The sequence below is a fragment of the Salminus brasiliensis genome, chromosome 3 (assembly GCF_030463535.1).
Source record: "Salminus brasiliensis chromosome 3, fSalBra1.hap2, whole genome shotgun sequence".
Lineage (NCBI taxonomy): Eukaryota > Metazoa > Chordata > Actinopteri > Characiformes > Bryconidae > Salminus > Salminus brasiliensis.
Genome location: NC_132880.1, coordinates 31,303,106 through 31,324,298, shown reverse-complemented (window position 1 = coordinate 31,324,298; position 21,193 = coordinate 31,303,106). Strand labels below are relative to the sequence as shown.

Sequence of the window (21,193 nt, the reverse complement as noted above, 5' to 3'; positions counted from 1 at the left end):
GCATTATCTGGCCAGGATGTTAACTTCCAGCCATAGTTATCACCAAACAAACCTGTTGTGTTGTAATAGGCAGAAAATCCAGCGGCAGCTAGCTAACGAATCAGCGCTCAGTAGCTGTAATGCTACTAACCCTACTGCCAAAACCCATTCGCTGTAGGAAAACAGAAAGATACAGCTAGGTTTTCTTTCTTTTCTTAGCAAAATACATCAGTCTGCTTTCTAAGGACCAAAATCGAAGGATGTGATTAGTGATTAGACACTATTTTACCTTTGGGTTTTTAGACGTTTAGCTACATTCACCCCCATTCATGGAGGCCTCACTCTTGGGTTTCCCTCTGGCGTTTTTGTTTGATAAAATGGGGAAAAAAGAAAGTGGCCAGGATCTCCATGAACTGGCTCTGTCAATGGTGTTAACTTGGTTAACGTGGGTTAACTAGTGTTAACCACTTGGGTCTGACATCAAAACAGTAAAATTTTTGCTGATATATTTTCTGTTTATTTTTAATAACCAGATTTTACAAAATCATTTTAATATGTAGCTAATAGGATCTAGCACAGTTTTAAAAATCATGAATTTATGTAGCGTTTGTGTTACGAACTGCCGCTCTTAAAAATAAAACACTTGAATAGTAGTATCTGTCAAACGGCAGTCATGCTGCATCCTTACTCTGATTTCAAATGACAATACTTACTGTTTCATACAAATGCAATCACACACTCTCTCAGACAAAATCCATGCTCAGCCAATATATGATTCATGCTACTGTGTGTTATGTAGGGCTAGAAAACACAGCACTGCACAGAATCAGCAAATTTAAACACGTTTCACCCTTGCAAAAAAGACAAATTAGCCATGGCTAAAAGAGTGGCACCAACTTGTCTTCAATCTTTCTGTTTCTCTTGTCCCATTTAACAGGCCCATTGTGTGCAGTGGCTAAACTAGTCTCTCTTTGGGATATGGAAATCTTCAGCTACTTGCATTCAGTATTCTATTGCCTCTGTTGATAACATAGACTAGTGTTTCGGGATGTCCCGATCCCATTCGGTGACTTGGGATTGGGGGCCGATTTAGGGTTCATTTGAGATATTATTTTGCTGAGGCAAAAAACAGAGCTTGTGAGCTCTAGAGCTGAAGTTGGCTTCTAATTCTAACTCTTCAACCTACCTTAAATAGTTCTGCAGTTGCAACAGCAGAATGTAACTGCTGCTTAATTTAAGGTGGAATGGAGAGTTCGGGGTAGAGCAAAACTTCAGCTTAGAGTTAGCTTAGAGCCTTGCTGTAAACGGCACACAGAGCAGCAGTTACTTAATCCGTCAGCAGAGGAGGATTTAAACCACTCCCATTAAATGTTTGTCTGTTTTCTGACATTTTTGTCCACGCTGCCAAATACTACTCAGTTTGGTTGTAGCTGTGCAATAACAACAACCTTCCTTTCTGTTATACCCATTTGGGATATAACCTTACTCCCATCTCGTCTTTACTCTTGAATTACGCCTGGTTAGAAACCACCAGCATTTGAAACTACCATGCAAATGCTCTGTTCTGCCAACAACAGTACCATACTCCTTTATTTGGTTCTAAACAAGGAGGAGGCTAATTAATACACACTAAAAGATTGTTTTACATTTTAAATCACTTTTTATCACTTCATCACTTTTCATCACTATTGATGTTCTAAGCTATTTCTTTTGTAATAAAGTGTTTTTAACATGAATGTATAAATTGGGGACATGGGCACAATTTAAGAATTTCTCATTAACAGACGTTTAGGGCCTTTCCTTTCTTTTCTCCTGTAAAGTTACTTTTTTTCAGATATGTTGTTCAGATATGTGTTGCTGTTTCAATCTTGTGCTCTCGCGTGCTCTCGAGTGCTCTCTGTCTCTCATAATCAGAGTAATCACTATTTTCCTCTATAGTGAGGGTATTGTGTGGGTCTGTTAAACTGTTTGAATAGCCCTCACCGCTGGAGCTTTTGGATTGCCGATCCTCCCTTGCCTCTTCCCTCCTGTTTCCTCTTCTCTGTTCCTGCCCACTCCAAGACTCAGTTGTTTTTCCTTTCTGAAATACACACACACACACACACACACACACACACATACCATGGAGCCACTTTAACACTTTCGCTCTCTTGCTGACACTCTCGCTCTCCCTCCCTCTCAAACAAACACTCTTTTGCGCTCTCTTTCTCTCTCTCTCTCTCTGCCAGTCTCACACTCTCGCATGCTTTCTCTCTCTTCCTCTTTCTCTCTCTCTCTCTCTCTCTCTCTCTCTCTCTCTCTCTGTGTCTCTCTTTCCCTCCCTCACTCACTTCCTCCCTCCCTCCCTCCCTCCCTCTCTCTCGCTCTCTCTCTCTCCGCTCCGTGGCTGCTGTGCTCAGTCCATCATGTTGGCTGGAGGATGCTGCGCGCGGCCGTTCTCTCTCTCCTGCCCCTGAGCGCTCACCCAGAGGAGGACGAGCGGGAGCAGGAGGAAGAGGGGGAAGACGGAGAAGATCAGGAAGAAGAGGAAGAGGAGGCGGTGGAGGAGGAAGAGGAAGGCTCCGGGGTCGAGGGGGTCCAGGCTGCTGACCCCATGCTCCGGTCGCACAGAGCATATCTGCTGGAGGGTCCGGATGAGGCTGGGCTGAAGTCGCCGGACTGGCTGTATGAGTCGTATTACCGCATGAGCCAGCAGCACCCGCTGATCGTCTTCCTGCTGCTCATCGTCATGGGAGCCTGTCTCGCCCTCATCTCTGTCTTCTTCGCCTCGGGGCTGGTGAGGGCAAGCACTTTACCTCTTTGTGCCCTGTCTGTCTGTCTGTCTCTCTTGTTTTATGTTGTGTCTGACTCTTCACTTTTCACTTTCTCTCTTTGTGTGTTCTGTGTTGTTTGTGCTTCATAGCTCTTCTTTTTGTACTGTTCTCTTTTTGCTTTTTAGCTGTTCTCTTATTCTTAGTTCTTTTCTCATCTTCCCACCCACTACTTACATGGGGGTACCTTGTTGCCCTCTATCTCATTGCTACCTCACTTTCTCTTTTCAGTGTGTATGCTTGTAAGTATTGTGTTGTTCACACTGCTTTATCTCTCAGTGCTCTTCTTTGTGAGCTGTTCTCTTTTTGCTGTTCAGCTTTTCTCTTATCACTCCTTTTCTAAGCCCCTTCTTCCCTGTTTGCCATGTTTGTCTCATTGCTCCCTCACTTTCTCTTTTCTCTGTGTATTTGTGTGTGCATGAGTGTTGTGTTTACACAGTGATCTCCAAACACTATTTTTTTTATGCTGTTCTTTTTTTGTTTTTTAGCTGTTCTCTTATTCAGTCTCTTATCTCTTCCCTTCACCCACCACTTGCTTGGGGGTACCTTTTTGCCCTCTATCTTATTGCTTCCTCACCTTCTCTTTTCAGTGTGTGTGGTAGTGATGTGTTGTGCTTCATCTCTCAGTAATCTTCTTTTTATGCTGTTCTCTTTTTGCTTTTCAACTCTGTGCTGTTAGTCCCCCTCTGTACTTTACTCTTCTCTCTGTGCTGTTAGCCCCCCTTTGTACTCCACTCTTCTCTCTCTCTGCTGTTATGCCCCCTCTATCTATACTTTACTCTTCTCTCTGTGCTGTTATCCCCCTTCACTTCACTCTTCTTTCCATGCTGTTAGCCTCCCTCTGCACTTTACTCTTCCCTCTGTGCTGTTAGCCCCCTCTAGCTGTACTTTACTCTTCTCTCTGTGCTGTTAGCCCCCTCTAGCTGTACTTTACTCTTCTCTCTGTGCTGTTAGTCCCCTCTATATGTACCTCACTCGTCTCTGTGCTGTCAGCCCCCTCTATCTGCACATCACTCATCTCTCTGTGCTGTTAGCCCCCTCTATATGTACTTCACTCGTCTCTGTGCGGTTAGCCCCCTCTATATGTACCTCACTCGTCTCTCTGTGCTGTTAGCCCCCTTTATCTGTACTTCACTCATCTCTGTGATGTTAGCCCCCTCTGTCTGTACTTTACTCCTCTCTCTGTGCTGTTAGCCCCCTCAATATGTACTTCACTCTTCTCTCTGTGCTGTTAGCCCCCTCTATATGTATTTCACTCGTCTCTCTGTGCGGTTAGCCCCCTCTATATGTACCTCACTCGTCTCTCTGTGCGGTTAGCCCCTTCTATCTGCACATCACTCATCTCTCTGTGCTGTTAGCCCCCTTTATCTGTACTTCACTCCTCTCTATGTGCTGTTAGCCCCCTCTGTCTGTACTTCACTCCTCTCTCTGTACTGTTAGCCCCCTCAATATGTACTTCACTCTTCTCTCTGTGCTGTTAGCCCCCTCTATATGTACTTCACTCGTCTCTGTGCGGTTAGCCCCCTCTGTATGTACCTCACTCGTCTCTGTGCTGTTAGCCCCCTTTATCTGTACTTCACTCTTCTCTCTGTGCTGTTAGCCCCCTCTATCTGTACTTTATTCTTCTCTCTGTGCTGTTAGTCCCCTCTATCTGTACTTCACTCGTCTCTGTGCTGTTAGCCCCCTCTGTCTGTACTTCACTCGTCTCTCTGTGCTGTTAACCCCCTTTATCTGTACTTCACTCATCTCTCTGTGCTGTTAGCCCCCTTTATCTGTACTTCACTCTTCTCTCTGTGCTGTTAGCCCCCTCTATATGTACTTCACTCGTCTCTGTGCTGTTAGCCCCCTCTGTCTGTACTTCACTCGTCTCTCTGTGCTGTTAACCCCCTTTATCTGTACTTCACTCCTCTCTCTGTGCTGTTAGCCCCCTCAATATGTACTTCACTCTTCTCTCTGTGCTGTTAGCCCCCTCTATATGTACTTCACTCGTCTCTCTGTGCGGTTAGCCCCCTCTATATGTACCTCACTCCTCTCTCTGTGCTGTTAGTCCCCTCTATCTGCACTTCACTCATCTCTCTGTGCTGTTAGCCCCCTCTATCTGTACTTCACTCCTCTCTCTGTGATGTTAGCCCCCTCTGTCTGTACTTCACTCTTCTCTCTGTGCTGTTAGCCCCCTCTATGTGTACCTCACTCGTCTCTGTGCTGTTAGCCCCCTTTATCTGTACTTCACTCTTCTCTCTGTGCTGTTAGCCCCCTCTATCTGTACTTTATTCTTCTCTCTGTGCTGTTAGTCCCCTCTATCTGTACTTCACTCGTCTCTGTGCTGTTAGCCCCCTCTGTCTGTACTTCACTCCTCTCTCTGTGCTGTTAGCCCCCTCAATCTGTACTTCATTCTTCTCTCTGTGCTGTTAGTCCCCTCTATCTGTACTTTACTCTTCTCTGTGCTGTTAGCCCCCTCTATCTGCACTTCACTCATCTCTCTGTGCTGTTAGCCCCCTCAATCTGTACTTCACTCTTCTCTGTGCTGTTAGCCCCCTCTATCTGTACTTCATTCTTCTCTCTGTGCTGTTAGTCCCCTCTATCTGTACTTCACTCTTCTCTGTGCTGTTAGCCCCCTCTGTCTGTACTTCATTCATCTCCTCTCTGTGTGGTTATGTTTTGGTTCTCTCTCTCTCTCTCTCTCTCTCTCTCTCTCTCTGTCTGCCTCTGTCTGTGTATTTGTGTTGTTTAAGAACTTATTCACCTTTTTCACAAGTTGTTATCTTTTTCCTTTCAGCTTTTTTCTTATTCATTCTCTCTCATTTTTTTTCATGGTAATGAGTCTGCAAGGTTGGGCTCTTGCTGTGATTAGATTCTGGGAGTGCTAAAGGGAGGTTTAGCTCAGTGCTGGCATACAAACGTGTGTGTGTGTGTGTGTGTGTGTGTGTGAGAGAGAGAGAGAGAGAGAGAGAGAGAGAGAGAGATAGAGAGAGTATATTTGAAATATATTGCTAATTTGCTATTTCTACTTCTGTCCTGAGCTCATTTCAAACTTAAATCTCTGTTATTGCTGTGAAGCTTTGGCAATTCTGTTACTGAATATGGTTATGACATTAAATTTATTAGATTAAATTAGAGAGAGAGAGTTAGAACTATCATTCTTTTTTCCACTGTCTGTGGCATTATTTCTAGGATAGAGATTTTATGAGGCTTGTTTCGATACCTGCATATACATTATGTGTCCAAAAGTCTGCAGACACCTGCACATATTTCAAGACAAGACAACCATATTCACCATTTGTGTTGGTAAATGTAGATGAAATCTGGCTGCGACCTTTAACCTATCCATGCAGTGAAGACTCACTTACACACCAGTGAAACCCACAAAGTGATTGTGAGCACACATGCCTGGAGTGGTGGGCAGCCATTGCAGCCTTCCTCAAGCTTGTCAAGCCCAGGTATTGAACCCACAACCCCGTCATCAATAGCCTGGAGCTCAAACCGCTGAGCCACCACTGTCCCAGAGATATTGCCCTACTTACTCTTCTGGAAAGGTAGTTCATTAGCAATGTGTCATGATCAGCTCTGGATCACGAACACCAACTCCAACTCCTCCCAAAAGTATTGGATGGAGCTCTATCACTCCAGAGAATGCAGTTCCACTGGGGGGCTTTGTACCCCTCTAACCGATGCGCGGCACTGGACATGGTGCTGCAATACGTTCCTGTGGAGATTAAATGAGCTGTGTGTGCTTATGTGAAGGGGTGTCTGGATACTTTTGGACATACAGACATGTGAATGCAGATTCATGCATGAATCTGACCCATGTTCTATGGTGTTATAATAAGAGGGTTTTGGGCACCTTATCAGAGGAGCAGTAGCTGCCACACAATAAAGCTGCTAATGAGGTAGATAATGGCAGGGAACACAAACGTCACTTTATCTCACTTTTCCCATCTCAACCTTTTCATATTTTATGTTTTTAACCGCCCTGTGCTCGTGCAGGAAGTCTTTTTCTTTCTGAAAGCGCTTATCTCATTTTCACAGAGCAAACACTGTGTGATTGTTGAGCGTCCGCAGCGCACCAAAGCATTGGCGATACACAGATTCCGTGAGTGCTCGAATTCTGCAGCAGGGAAAAAAGGGCACCATAATTGGAAAAGCTAATGAATTTGATAAGATCGGCCCATCGTTAGCTGCATGAAAAATCCATTTTGAGAGCATGCGGGACAGAGAAATCTCTTAGAACTTGTTTTTGAAAAGGTTTTGACTCGCTTTGGCATGTGTGAAATGATGCTTCATGCCAATACTGGTATTATAAAGTTCATCTTATAACTACAGACATGTGCATGTTAAAGGACAAGCAACATCAAGGGGCAGATTAAAAAACCCAGCAGCAGATTTACTGTGACGTTAAGAGCCGTTAAGAGACGTTAAATACCTTCACACGAACATGTTTACTCATTTATAAATAAGGATTACCAACCGTTTTATCCAGGGGTGTTAGGCAAGCCACGGCATGGAGGTCCTTCCTTAGTAACAAAGTTTTAGATTATACATTTACTTTTACATTTATGGCATTTAGCAGACACTCTTATCCAGAGCGACTTACAAAGTGCTTTGCTATTTACCCAAGAAAACCTTAGCTAGTTAGAATAGACTAATAGTTCAAAGAAACCTCTAAGCTTAGGCATTACTAAAAACAAGACAATAAGGTGACCATAGTACTCTATTCGCTATTCGTCCAAGTATTCTCGGAAGAGGTGGGTCTTCAGTCTGCGTTTGAAGACAGCGAGCGACTCTGCCGTTTGGACACCCAGGGGAAGCTCGTTCCACCACTTCCAGGACAGAAAAAAGCCTGGACACTTGTCTTCCGCAGATTTTGAGGGATGGCGGGTCAAGCCGAGCCGTACTTGAAGCTGGAAGGGCTCTTGGTGCGGATCGGCTTTTGACTATTGCCATCAAGTATGGAGGGGCTGGTCCGTTCTTGGCTTTGTAGGCCAGTGTCAGGGTTTTGAATCTCATGCGGGCAGCTACAGGAAGCCAGTTAAAAGAACGCAGTAGTGGAGTGACATGGCTGAGTTTAGGAACATTGAAGACGACCCGTGCCGCTGCATTCTGGATAAGCTGCAGGGGCCTGATGGTGCGCAAAGGGAGACCAGCCAGAAGAGAGTTGCAGTAGTCAAGTCTGGAAGTGACAAGAGACTGAACGAGCACCTGGGCATCCTCTCTAGAGAGGAAGGGTCGAATTCTCCGGATGTTGTACAGGAGAAATCTGCAGGACCGAGTTACGTTTGCAACATGACTTGAGAACGATAACTGATCATCCATCACTACACCAAGGCTTCAAGCTTCTCTAGAAGGAGTGACCAGTGAGTTCTCAAAGGTGATGGCAAGATCGTTTTTTGGTCCAGCAGTTCCCAGGATGTACAGCAGCTCCTTCTATACAATTAACTGCAGTTTAACATACATATCTTAAGACCTTGGGGGGGGGGGGTACTTTAAAACTATATTCGATTTTCTGTCTCCATATTTGTATTACGATAAATACTAGGTCTGGCAATATGATATGTACCCTGATACAGGGCTTATGGGTACACTATACAGTATATTGCGATATATTGCGATATTATAAGCAAGGCAATATTTAGTCCCATACTTAAGTAAGTACAAATAGTCAAATTTAACAGCTGAAGTATGGTTTACATTTTCTACTCAAGTAAAAGTATAAAGTACACTCCTAAACAGGGTTGTGTCAATACTGTCCAATACTGGCCAAACTCACTGGACCTATATATATATATATATATATATATATATATATATAATGGTAATGGTTTAGATCATAACCCTGTATAATCTGATCCATTACCCTACACTATCACATAAATGCATGATATGAAGACACATGCACAATGCAGCTATTTAGCTGTCAGGGTTTAAAAACAACACAAAGTCAACCACTGTCTGCCACCAATCTTTACATGTTAACTATTCAGTAAAAACTGATACTGTGTTTTCGAGAATCAATGCAGCAAAACATTATATCGCAATACTTCGTTTTCTTACACCTCTAGAAGACATAAATTACTACATTTACTTTGTACTTTGTTCAAAGATTTGCATGTCTATTATTTGTGCTGTTATAGTCATTGGAAATAACACCCACGTATTCATTCACTTCTTCACTAGCTTCTGTTGTCTTTGCCACTCGTAGCCAAATGGTGTTTTGTTATACAACCCTGTATTACTAAGAGTTGAAATTAAACTGAACTAAATACTGCTCCCACTTTTCTTTAAAAACAGAGCCAATTATTGTCTGCTTCACCCCAAAATGTAACTTAATTTTAGGGGCATGTATTCACATAAAAAGACTACATCCTCAATCCAAATTCATTTAGAGAACAAAGATTACAAAGCCAAAGATAAAAGAAACTCACCACCATGATGACAGCTGTATTCTCAAACTCAGTGCTGATATTAAATAGCAGTGTCTTCTCTATTGCCAATAAAAGCTCACACTGAGCTGCAGTGCCCTATTTTCCAAACTGCTCAGTCTCCATAAAAAGACCCATCATTACCACAAGCCTAAGTGAATAGAACCTGTAACCACACTGCTCTAACAACAGAAACACTAATAACCAGATGTAGGATGCTTATACGTACCTTAACGTCTGTCTGCAAGACATACGAATCTCCTTATCTATCAATATTATATAGGATACCAGACGGCTAAACAACTAGACTGAGGAACAACTGGACTGAGGGATTGCTACTAACTTTAACTTGAACTAGCCATAGTCAGCTACGCGATAGGCCTAAATGCTTGTGGACACCCCTTCTAATGAATGCATTTAGCTACTTTAAGCTGTACCCATTGTAAACATCTGATGTGCAAATGCACACATACAGCTTTTCTAGTCCCTGTAGAATAGGACCTGAACCTATTGGCACCATGCCTAATGCCAGGCCTCACGCCTAGGGGTATGAAGCGGGTAGAGGGGTGTTCTCTGGAATAATAATGCTCAATAATTTGGATGGATTTTTGTCGAGTCCAACTGCGTTTGACTTGAGCAGAAAATTGGCCGTTTTCCCAAATAAATGCAGCCGTGTTGCAGAATTGAGTTTTGCCACTCAGTCCGGCTAAAGGGGGCATGTTGCAGCGGGAATGTGGTGTCAGGGCATACCCTCTACAGGTAATAAGATGGCTATTATTCTGCTATAGGTATTGTATCCCCTTGTTCCCAACAACACCATCTGTTCGATTAAAAGGTGGTTTGTATAGAGATTTTTTACAACAGGTATTGTCACAAACAGCTTTACAGCAATTTGGAGCCAAGCTTCTGTTGAACAAGCCAGTGGCTGTGTACATCCTGAACTCTGAATTATGCTGGAATTCCTAGTTAATTGTTGACTGTATCATGTAATACCTGCCGGGAAACATCTGCCCTCTTTATGTTTCTCCACTCCACAGCTGTTCATTAATTAGTCACTCATTTGTATAGTAATTGATTTCTCATGGTTTTTAACCAAAGCAGGATGGAACGGTGTGTTTGTTTTCTCTGTGATTCTGTAGACGAGGTGGAATGATGGACTTTGGTGACTGGTTCAGCCCTGCTCTCTCGGAACCTTTTGCGCGAAGGCTCGTGAAATGTTTCTGCGTCGTGTATAAACTGAAGCTGGTGGAGTGTTATGGTTATCAGCAACGGTGAGGCAGAAATGGCCACAATTTTTCACTCAGCCAGACCTTTATGAGTGAGATTTGATTTCTAATGATCCAACTCCTCGTTTCCATCCTTTTCAAATTACACTGAGAGCCAAACCTTGGAGCAGGGCTGGTGTTTTGGCCCAGAACCACAGACCCAAACCCTTACAGGGTTTCAGTCACACATACACACACACACACACACACACACTCACTCACTTTTGACTCTCAATCCATTTTCTTTTCTAAGCTCAGCTCATTCATTGAGACAGTGCAGCGGGAGGCACTCGGCTTATTCAGGGCTTATTGGGCTGGAACACTGAGTAAAGCCAATCCAAAGCTGTAGAAAGAAAATATTCTAATGCTTTGGAAAAGAGAAAAGAGGAAAACGAGGGCAAAGGGGACCTTATCCTTCAATTTAAAATCACTTTCTTTGAAATAAAATGCTGACTGGTATACACTCACACCGCCTTTCATTATGAAAACTATACCAATGCTGGGTAGGACCTTATTTGGCTCTCAAAACAGCCTCAATTCTTCATGGCTTTGTTGGAAACATTCCTTTGAGATTCTGGTCCATTCATTGACTGTATCACACAATTCCTGCAGATTTTTCAGGAGCACATTTATACTGTGAATCTCACATTCTTCCACATTGCAACGGTCAATTGGATTCTGATCCAGTAACTGGGATGGATTTTGAAGAACCCATTGTCATGTTTATGAAACCCAAGTTGAGAAGACTTGCTTTCTGATATGGTGGATGCTGAAATTAGAAGTCATTAGAAGATGGATAAATTGTGGCAATGATAATAATAAGAAGAATTGAATGTTATTAATGGGCGATACCATTACGCCACTTCCACCAGCCTGGACTGTTGACACAAGGCAAGTTGGGTTGATGCTATGGTCTTCTGCCGTCGCAACCCATTTACCTTAAGGTTGGACGTGGATGTTTTGCTTTCTGAGATGCTTTTCTGCTCACCACAGCTGTGAAGAGTGGTTATCTCTGCTAAAAGTTACCATTGCTGACCTTTCTGTCAGCTCAAACTACTGTGGTCATTCTGTGTTGACCTCTCATCAAAAAGAATTTCCGCTCACTGGATGTTTTTTGAGTCAATTCTACTACTGTTGTGCTGAACGTCCCAGGAGATCAGCAGTTCTAGAAATACTGAAATTAGCCAGTCTGGCACCAACACTCTGATGGTTGATGTGAAGATTACCTTGATTGACCTTTATCTGCATGATGGTATGATGGTATGCATGGCACGGTTGCCACATGATTGGCTGATGTGAAAATTGTATGCATGAGTAGATGTACATAAATAAAGAACTTGATGGGTGTATGTTACAAGTCCAAACACCACTATATCACAGTTCTTTACATGCACTTACATGTGTCCAAAAGTATGTAGACATCTACTTGTCCAGTGTATCTCCTGAAATCAAGCATATTAATAGGAGTTTTTCCTCATTTGCTCTTCTGGAGGACTTTAGACTAGACATTGGAACACTTGCTGTGAAGATCTAGTTGCATTCAAACTGGTTTGATGAGCATGATTAGAGTTCAGTGTTTTTCAGTGGCTTTCCCAGCCTCCGTCAGCATGGATCTAAATCTAAAAGGAATGTTTCCAACATCATGTGGAACCTATGCCATGTGGAAGTGAGGCTGTTTTGAGAGCACAAAGAGGCTCTGCTTAGTTATAGTCTAGTCTTCCTAATAAAGTGCTCAGCGGGTGTGTGTAAATAGCCTTTGTTCTGATTGGCTGTCCTGTATTATACAAAAAGCAGCTAAGCTAAAGCACTCCCTTTAACTTATGGGTGCGTGTAGGCTGAATTGATATACATGCTTCTGTAAATGTATCGTTTTTTGCAATATCACAGAAATGTTGTGTTTTAAAGGTCTATTTCGATCTATAAACTGTATGAACCGGGGTAATGGTACATTATAAATTATTACATACTACATCAAACATTTTTTGATAAAAGTCCTCTTTTTTTTCTAAAAACTCTTTTTCACCTATAAATTCAGTGAAAAGATTCTTCACACCAGTGGTCTCTAAATCTTCTCTTGTTCATGTATCACTGCCAGTTACACTCTATTAACTTGTGACTGCCAGCTGTATATTTGGTGTTACATCTGTGTTGGAGTCAGTGAATACTGTATTGAGTACAGCATCACAGATTTCATTTTTGTGTCAGTTTCATCTGTCAATTTCATCTGTCAGTTTTTCCTTACATTGTGTCACAATTTCACGATGAACAGACCAATAGAAATACTCCAAAAATACCTGGAATCTTAACTTTCACAGAAAGTTAAGAACCTGTACAGTAACCATTTTGGAGATGTGAGTTTTTTCGTGTGACAGTGACAGGATATTTCAGCATTAAGGGTCTACTCACACTAGCCAATCCATTCCATGCCCGAGCATGTTTCCGCCCGCAAAAGCCTGGTTTGTTTGAGTAGTGTGATAGTTCCGTACCATGCCTGAGCACAATACGGTGAACCATACCCTGGCCCGCTTGATGAGGTGAACTACACGTTTAAAAGTGTGCTTTCTGTCAGCCAGACTTGAATTTGTTCTGTAGTGAACAGTTTGTTGTCCTGCTAACAAAGCTAATGCTAACCAGCGTCTCTCTCCTGATTCAGAGCAGTTTAACATTTGCAGTTTTTGTCAGACTGATGATTTATCGCTTTTTGAATGACAAATATAAAATTGCTTGTACACTTTTTTTCCACTTTTCTTGATCCCCATTTTTCACCCTGTGAGCAAACTGAACTTTGTATTAGATCATTTTTTCAGTTTCAAAATAATGCTGGTTCAGAGAACCCCTTAAATGTAGAACCATTTGCTTGAGTTTGCTTGAGCAACCCCCCGCCACTGGTAGTACAGAGTACCGCAGAAATTCTTTGAGACAGTATGACAGTGTGAAAAAAAGTGGATACTGCCCAACTGTTGTACACGGCTTCTGGGCTTAGTTTGAATGCCCCCTAAGAGTACTTCACAAATACTGAATACTAACTATGAATCCGACTATGCCAAATCAAACATCCTAATGCCCTGCTTTTAGCAGCCCTGGGTTAAAGAGTTAAGAATGAAGGAGAGTAGCAGGAAACCATATTACAGTGATATGTAACCTGCTGGGGCTCTGGGTGATGGATTATGTGTTTCTGGGAATTGTATTTGTATCTCTGTCACCATCTGAAAGGAAGTATGTTCGCTTTCCAAATCTCTCCTCAGTGAAAACTTGTGCATCTGCTATTGCAGACGCATATGTGCCGATGGTAATTGGAGCCTGTGTTAACACTGTAGATGTCCGGCCCTGTTCAGCACACTGAAGCCTCAGCACAGGAGAAATGCATGTGGCTTCCTGTGGTGAAGGTGTTAATAGGCTCTGGTTACTCCCACTGTACACCCACACACCCACAAACACAGATTAAAAATATACCAGCAGAAACAAAAACAACAAGTGTTTCCCTATTAGTCAGGTTTTCTCTCCTGCTCAAGTTTCTTCTGTCTTTTGTTAAAAAACAAAACCTGTAGCTCATTTTGAGCTGTGTGTATATGTGTGTGTGTGTGTGTGTGTGTGTGTCAGAGGCTCATTCTGAGTGTTTGGGAAGTGTGCTCCCGAACTGCTGACACCGAGTGACATTTTTCGCATTCTTGTTCCATCAGCAGCTCTGTAGCAGTGGCTTCCAAAACCACACACAACGACACACACGTACACATCTACACACATACACACACACACACACACACACACATGCAAGCACACAACAACACATCCACACATATACCATATGTGCACACACAACCGCACATAGGAACACACACACACACCATCACAGATAGTAACATTTATGCAACCAATTCTAGGTCACACAGAGTTGTGGCCTAAAACTGGCCCGGATGCAATCAGCCTTGAAATTTGACCATATTTCCAGTGTTTAATCTAGTGCTTGAGATAGGGGGGAACAGTTCTGACAGTCATGGTTGAAAGGTGGTTTAGATACCCTCTCACACTTGTATTTTTAAATACTGTTTTATAAAAATAATACTTATTATAAATATTATTATTGTAATGATTCATATATAATTACATTTTTACTCAGCAGGGGATTCTGGCATTATGCCGTTATATGCAGTATACAGGCCACTAGTAAATGGCCATACGCATGTACTTACAAACACACAGACATATACAAAGACTGGGTCCCCACCAGTCAAATAATGTGCTGCTGGATGTTTTTTAAGTGTAAATAAGAGCAAATAATCTACACAGAACACAAATCTGCACATATTAATATATATTTATTGGTTTTTTTTTCTTCATTTGACCCTTTAAAGCCATGTGAGTCATATCTGAGATCTTTGCAGCATCAGTGTGACAATTGAATTATGAATTATCCTAAATTATCTTAGATGATTTTATAATATATCAAAGATATCCATAACATGCATTAAATTAAATACATAATAATGATTTACATAAATGATAAAATAAAGTCAAAACACATGGCAGATCTTCTGCATGCAGCAGGACAATACATACAGATAATACATAATAAACTTTTACAGGCAATTCTAAGTATAAGGGGTTAAACTTAATGGGCTGGTTTCCCAGACAGGGATGAAGCCTATTCCTAGACTGCACAGCATGCAGAATTCCCTATTGAAAGGAGAAAGTAGTCCAGAAGTAGGATTAAGCTCTGTCTGAGAAACTGACCCTATGTTTTATATGTTTTAGCCTGTTTAAAAAACTTAAGTCCTAATCTACCAAATATGATTTAAAATAAAAGTCATATATGCAGTGTTGTATAATTATTTTCTAATAATTCATCAGAAGGTCACATATTGGACATATTATGGACAAGTGTATTTTCCACATAGAGTATTTGGAGTGTCTACCAACCCACAAACTGTAAAATTAGATAACTGGTTCATTTTTGTTTTCTGAGCTGCCTAGTTCTGGAAACCTAGAATTTAGTGCCACATTTAGATTTGACTCACCTTTCTACGTCACAGGGGGACACATTAGAATTATACCACCCTCTCAACTGAGTATCTCCGACCACAGCTTGAGAAAGACCTCAGTGGAAATGCTGTGCCACTTTTTTTCTCACAGGAGCCAGAACCACTATCATTACTTTGAAGCTAGGAGCTACGTTCTGTTGTTGGCTTCATAGACCAGTGCAATATGCTGTGCAAATCAACTCTATCTTTAGAGAAAAGAAGTGCTAAGTGGATAAAGTTTATTTATAAACAATGTCTCAGTCTGCTTAAACCTGTGTGCTAACCAGTTCACCAAAAGCACTAGCGACAGTTGCCTTTTTGCCTTGAATGGTGCTGGTTCTGTGGCTTTGTGACTCCTATGTCACCGGTTGATACTCTCCTGTGGTTTGGTTCTGTTGATCGGTTTTGATTTTGCTCTGTTGAGTTTCTGGAACTGTACTTGACCAGCCAGTCTTAGCTTAGCTTGACGGGCTGTGCCAGCCACAGCTTTAGTGGACTCACCTTTGACTGCCAGTGGGGGAAAGTGAAGCTATAGTTCACATTTCTTGTGGTTTACAAGTGATGAGTAGTTTTCTGGAGAAGTCTGAGGCAGTTTGATCAGTGTTGGAAATCTTATGTAACCCTGAGGAGCCATAACTTATTGGCAGTAGTCCTGGATTCTGAGGATTCTCTTGCTCTGAATGCTGTTAAATTCGGAAAGAAGTGTCTAATTTTAAAGCATTGAGTAATTCACCAAAAGACTTGTTGTTCAAGAAGCGCTAGGTCATGGTTACAGATGTGTAAGTCTCTGGTCTATGAGAAAACTTGAGCTGGACAATAAACAACATCTGACTGTACCAGCTATCTAAAGCTCCCAATGGCCCAATTACAGAGCTGTTTTAGACTGGGTGAAAAGGGTGCTGTTGGTGCTTGATCTTTGTGGTATTTTGCCCAAAGCATGTTACAGACATTTCAGAGCCCAAGAGTTAACTTTTGGAAAGGGGGTACAAACTGTGACCTCTATGAATGTGCAGAAAATGCCCTGTTAAATGTGTTTCCTGTAGAGTTTCCTGCTTGCTTCTACTTTAGTAAATGACTGGAAACTTTTGCATAGGACTGTACATAACCACCCAAACACACACTCGTACACAGCCCTCAAACAGCCACTCAAAGTTACATGCATAATACAGCCACATACACATCCGCCGCGCCCAGCCACACAGAAGTGTAGACGAAGCAGATGAACAGGAAGGGCCTCCGCAGAAACAAAGCTGCCTGGTGATGAGGAGAGTGTTTGCTTTTGTAGCGGCTGGAAAATGGGTTTAAATGGATTTAAATGGGTTCAAAAGCTCAATCTGAGTGCTGCCTGAGTTTTGCCCTCTGCTAGTTAGGAGCAGAGAGGCGGCTCTTTCAGTGTCTAGCCCACATTGATAACACAGGCGTCCAGTCGCTCTGCAGGGACAGAGGTTAAAGGAGAGAGTCTGGTGTTTTAAGGCTAATCATGCAATCAGTGACTGAGAGCGCTAATTGGGCTCTGGTTTAGCATATTCATATATGCTCAGGGATAGCTTGTTCAACCCTGTCACTCTCTCGGCTGTCTCTTTGTGCAGATAGAGCTAGGGGTGTTTAACGGATCACAGAACGCACGGTTCAGATCGTATCAAGGATTTTGAGTCCCTGATTCAGATTAGCAAAGAAAGGGAGGCAAACATAATTTTGCTTTCCACTGACAGGCCAGAGTGATGTTACTTCAGTTACAGTTACTTCGGTGACAGTTCTCTATGACAGAGGTCTTTAAATGTGGACCTTTAAAGTTTCCAGTCCTGGATTTGGTTTTTCAATGTATATGAGAGGAACGGTTCATGTAATTGGCCATGTAGTGTCACACATTACAAAGTCCAGGACAGAAAACTGGATTCAAGGTCCAGATTCGAAGACCTCTGCTAAATGTATTGCAATTGTCATATTATATGACACTATAATGACAATTAGGCCTATATGACAACAGACCATGGTCATTGTTTTGTATTAGCTTGCTTTGCTAGTTCTGCTTTCTTCTGATACTCACTGTACTGGGTTGAGTGATGGACCCTATACTCAGTATGGTATACATTTAATGGTGTAAAAAGTCTGTACTCTGCTTCCCTTTTGAGGTACATAAGTTTTACACATTTTACAAGTAGCTCTGGCTGAGTTTGAGTCAGATATTATTAAAAAAAACAAAAACTGCCAGACAGATGTTTTCTGTCAGCACACGCATCAGAATCCAACACAGGGTTTTTACAGCTGTGCACGAGGTCTGTATTTCCATCTAGTGGTTGAACAAGAAACTGCAGCGCCCTGTGACCAATAGTCCTCATGCAGAGCAAATATGGCTGATGCGTATACATAGCCGATTAATCCTTCCATCTATAGTCATATGACTTTCCCGTGGCACTGTGTTTACATACTGTAACAGGGTTGTCCACATGCTCCATTTACATGACTCACAGCTGCTCTGTCTGTATTTGTCTGTATTATTTTCTGTATGAGATTTAGGGAATTATTACTGTAAAAAGTAATAGCTGTACAGTAAAACTGTATTCCACACTGTTATGGTTCAACGTTCTGCAGTACTTTTTTCGCCATAATCTGGCCAATCATTTTAGTGGATTGCATCTTGCATTGTAACCTCTGTATTTCTGTTGATGAAGTCTTCCACAGATCTCTTCAGTAGTATCTGATAAATTTACAACCACCTCCTGAAGTCTGTTTCTCATCTGTCAAACAGACAACAGATTTTCCTGTAGATTAATGAGGAGTCTTCTGCTATCAGCAGTGGTGGTCTTCCTTGGCCTACCAGTACCTTTGCGAAGAATGAACTCACCTGCAAGATCTTTCTTCTTAATGATATTCCACACAGTTGATTTTGGTAATCCCAATCCCATTCTTGTTTGACTTTCACTGACACAGCTGAGTTATCATAAACACCAATAAAGCCAAATGTTGAGACATGAGAGGGACAGTGTTAAAAATTGTGGTGATCTCAACGTGGTGAAGCCGACATTGCAATACCCTTAAATGAAAGTCTGGAATGTATACTTTAATTATGTCTGATTAGAAATTGTTGTGTGAAGCAGTGGAGGGTGCTGTAATCCCAAGTTCATATGTGGGGGGGTAGCTCTATACTTGTCTTTTTTACATAGAAACACAGCTAGGGTATTGAATCCTTAATTTCTGTATATCCAGTGGACCCAAAAAGTAAATAATCTGGCATAAATCCAGATGTATTAAGTTAACTGTATCTAGAAACAGGAGTGATGTTCATTTTACACAGACCAAGACTGTCATTTGCTTTTTCTTTTAAATGGAAGCCAGGATGTTGCAGATTGTTGTCAGTTGAGTAGTTGAACAGTTTCTTGCCAGACATCTTTAGGTTTGCATCCAGAAAGCCTTTGTGCTCCTCTGAGTTCATGATCGCGTCAGTGAACACACGCTCACTGATGCCATTAAACAATGAAAACAACGCTGATGTTTCCTCCTGTGTGCTTTACAGTGTTGGTGTGAACATATTTTAGACAATATACTATTTACTAAAATATACAATTTGCCAATAGTTAAATTTATTGTCTGTGTGAGTGACTGAGTACGCTTAACCAAAGCTCTTCCCCAAGTTAGTATTTTCAGGTACCATCCAACACCTAATTTTCTAATCAGTTCTTCATTAAAGCAAATTAAGTGAGCTGCTGGTGGAACTGAACATATTACAGGAGTTCACAGAGAATCAGCAATCAAACATGTGTTCTTCTAACCAACATATCAATACCATTACTGAGCAGCACATTCTGACTAGTGGTCTACTTTACTTTCATAAAACTGTGAGATGTGCGTGTCTGTTCTTATATACAGACAGAGAGATAGAGAGACAGATAGATAGGTAGACAGATGGTTAGACCGAAAGGTAGACAGGTAAACAGATAGGTAGAAAGATAGACAGACAGGTATGTAGACAGGCAGACAGATAGGTAGGTAGACAGGTAGATAGATGGGAGTGTGTTAGTGATAGAAAAAATGAGGCAGCATAACTTCCTCAAGACTTCATTGAGATTCAGTGTGTGAGTGTGGGTGTGTGTGTGTGTGTGCGCACGCAAGTGTTTTCCTGAGACCATACTGCTCCCGCGGGTGTCTCCCCTTACGTCTGGTGACTCATTCAGTACTGATGATATTATTTTAGATTCACTCCACCGGCTCCTACTCTTACCTGCTAATCAGATCAGCCATACACACCATGCCGCTTTCCTAAGCATATCACACACACACATACACACATACACACTGAGGTATATGCAGAACATTGAGGAAATGACTGGAAGACATTTCATAAACTGAAAAATACTGTTAGAAGCTCCTCCGAGAGAAGAAGCCTCTGTGTATCGTGCCTCGCTGCTCTAGACTCAAGCTGCCTGGCTGTCTGTATCGTAGAGGTATGACCCTGAGGATAAACTTCATGCATTTCAGTGAGACACCCCCGACACACACATGCACAGTTAGAGGAGGAGGGAGAGAGGAGAGAGAAAATGTAAAAAGGTCAGGTTGGCTTCTGAATATTTCATATACATGTAGTCTACCTCCTGGCTTATGTGTGCGTTGGGAGCGTTGAATGTAGGCCTAAGTGTGTGTCCTGCAGGTTCGTTAAGGCATATCACTCCAGATATATTTCTCTAGATACTCTGTAAATATATTCAATGCAGAATGGAATGCCTGATTTGTGTGTTGAGGAACACCGAAAAAAGCAGGTCATAAACTACCGCAGGGTAAAATATAACATGGAGATTTTACGTAGTTATCAAAATCCAAAAGTAGAACCTGCCTTAGATGTTCTTCTCATGGTCCCATAGCAACGTCATCAGTGAATTCTGACTGTGTTCACAGAAATATTTCTTCAGATTTGCCCTAAAGACTGAAATTATATCATAAAAGTATGCTTTTACAGAATTGTGTGAACAGCATTCACTCCTATGGGATTTTGATCTATAATAGAGCACCGTTTTGAAGCAGGTAAACAACTCGCTGTAAAAACTAGCTAGCGTGAGATAGCTAAGCTAAAGTACAGCTTCCATATGTTCATGTCCAAAAAAGTCTAAAGCTACTGGCTGGTAAAAGAATAGAAAGGTCAAAGGTTTCAAAAGTATTCACATTCATTACTTAGGTAGAAGTGGTTTATATCAACTTTAGCTTTTTACTCAAGTAAAAGTGTAAAAGTACTGGTTTCAAAACTACTTATACTAAGTATACTAAAGTAAAAGCTTTTAGAAAAACATCTTTCTAAAAGCCATAATGACTGTAATGTTATATTAAAATGTTAATGTAGAAAAATGTTGGGATGCACTAGTCTACCTGTTTCAGCTGCATATCTGCCCATTGAAAAGGAATGCATTTAGTAATATCAAATGTATTAAAGGACCATCTATGTGCACTACTGAGCATATCCAAAAAAGAGGACCTGCGTCTGTAGTCGAAGATGCTAAATTTAAAACATCCACCCAATCATCCAGCTTTTACCATTTTGTGGCACGGTTTGTGAGGTTGACTTTAGACTTTAGCCCAATAGCTAACCTAAGAGCCTCACCAGCACCCAACGCCTCTGCTTCACTGGACCTTCATAACCAGACGTGTGGATGTTTAGATGGATGTTTTAAATGTAGCATCTTCAACCATACCTGCAGGCTCCTCTTCTCTAACTGAGA

At 41.7% G+C, this 21,193-nt stretch overlaps 1 protein-coding gene across 1 annotated transcript in view; it reads left to right on the top strand.

The window, feature by feature from the left end:
* Positions 1-2,086: 2,086 nt before the first annotated feature.
* adcy2b (adenylate cyclase 2b (brain)) overlaps positions 2,087-21,193 on the top strand; it is a 95,366-nt gene continuing 76,259 nt past the window's right edge. Inside the window, exon 1 of the mRNA XM_072675892.1 lies at positions 2,087-2,755. Coding sequence (XP_072531993.1) covers positions 2,222-2,755 — 534 coding nt within the window. The 5' untranslated portion in view covers positions 2,087-2,221. The remainder of the gene's footprint in view (positions 2,756-21,193) is intronic.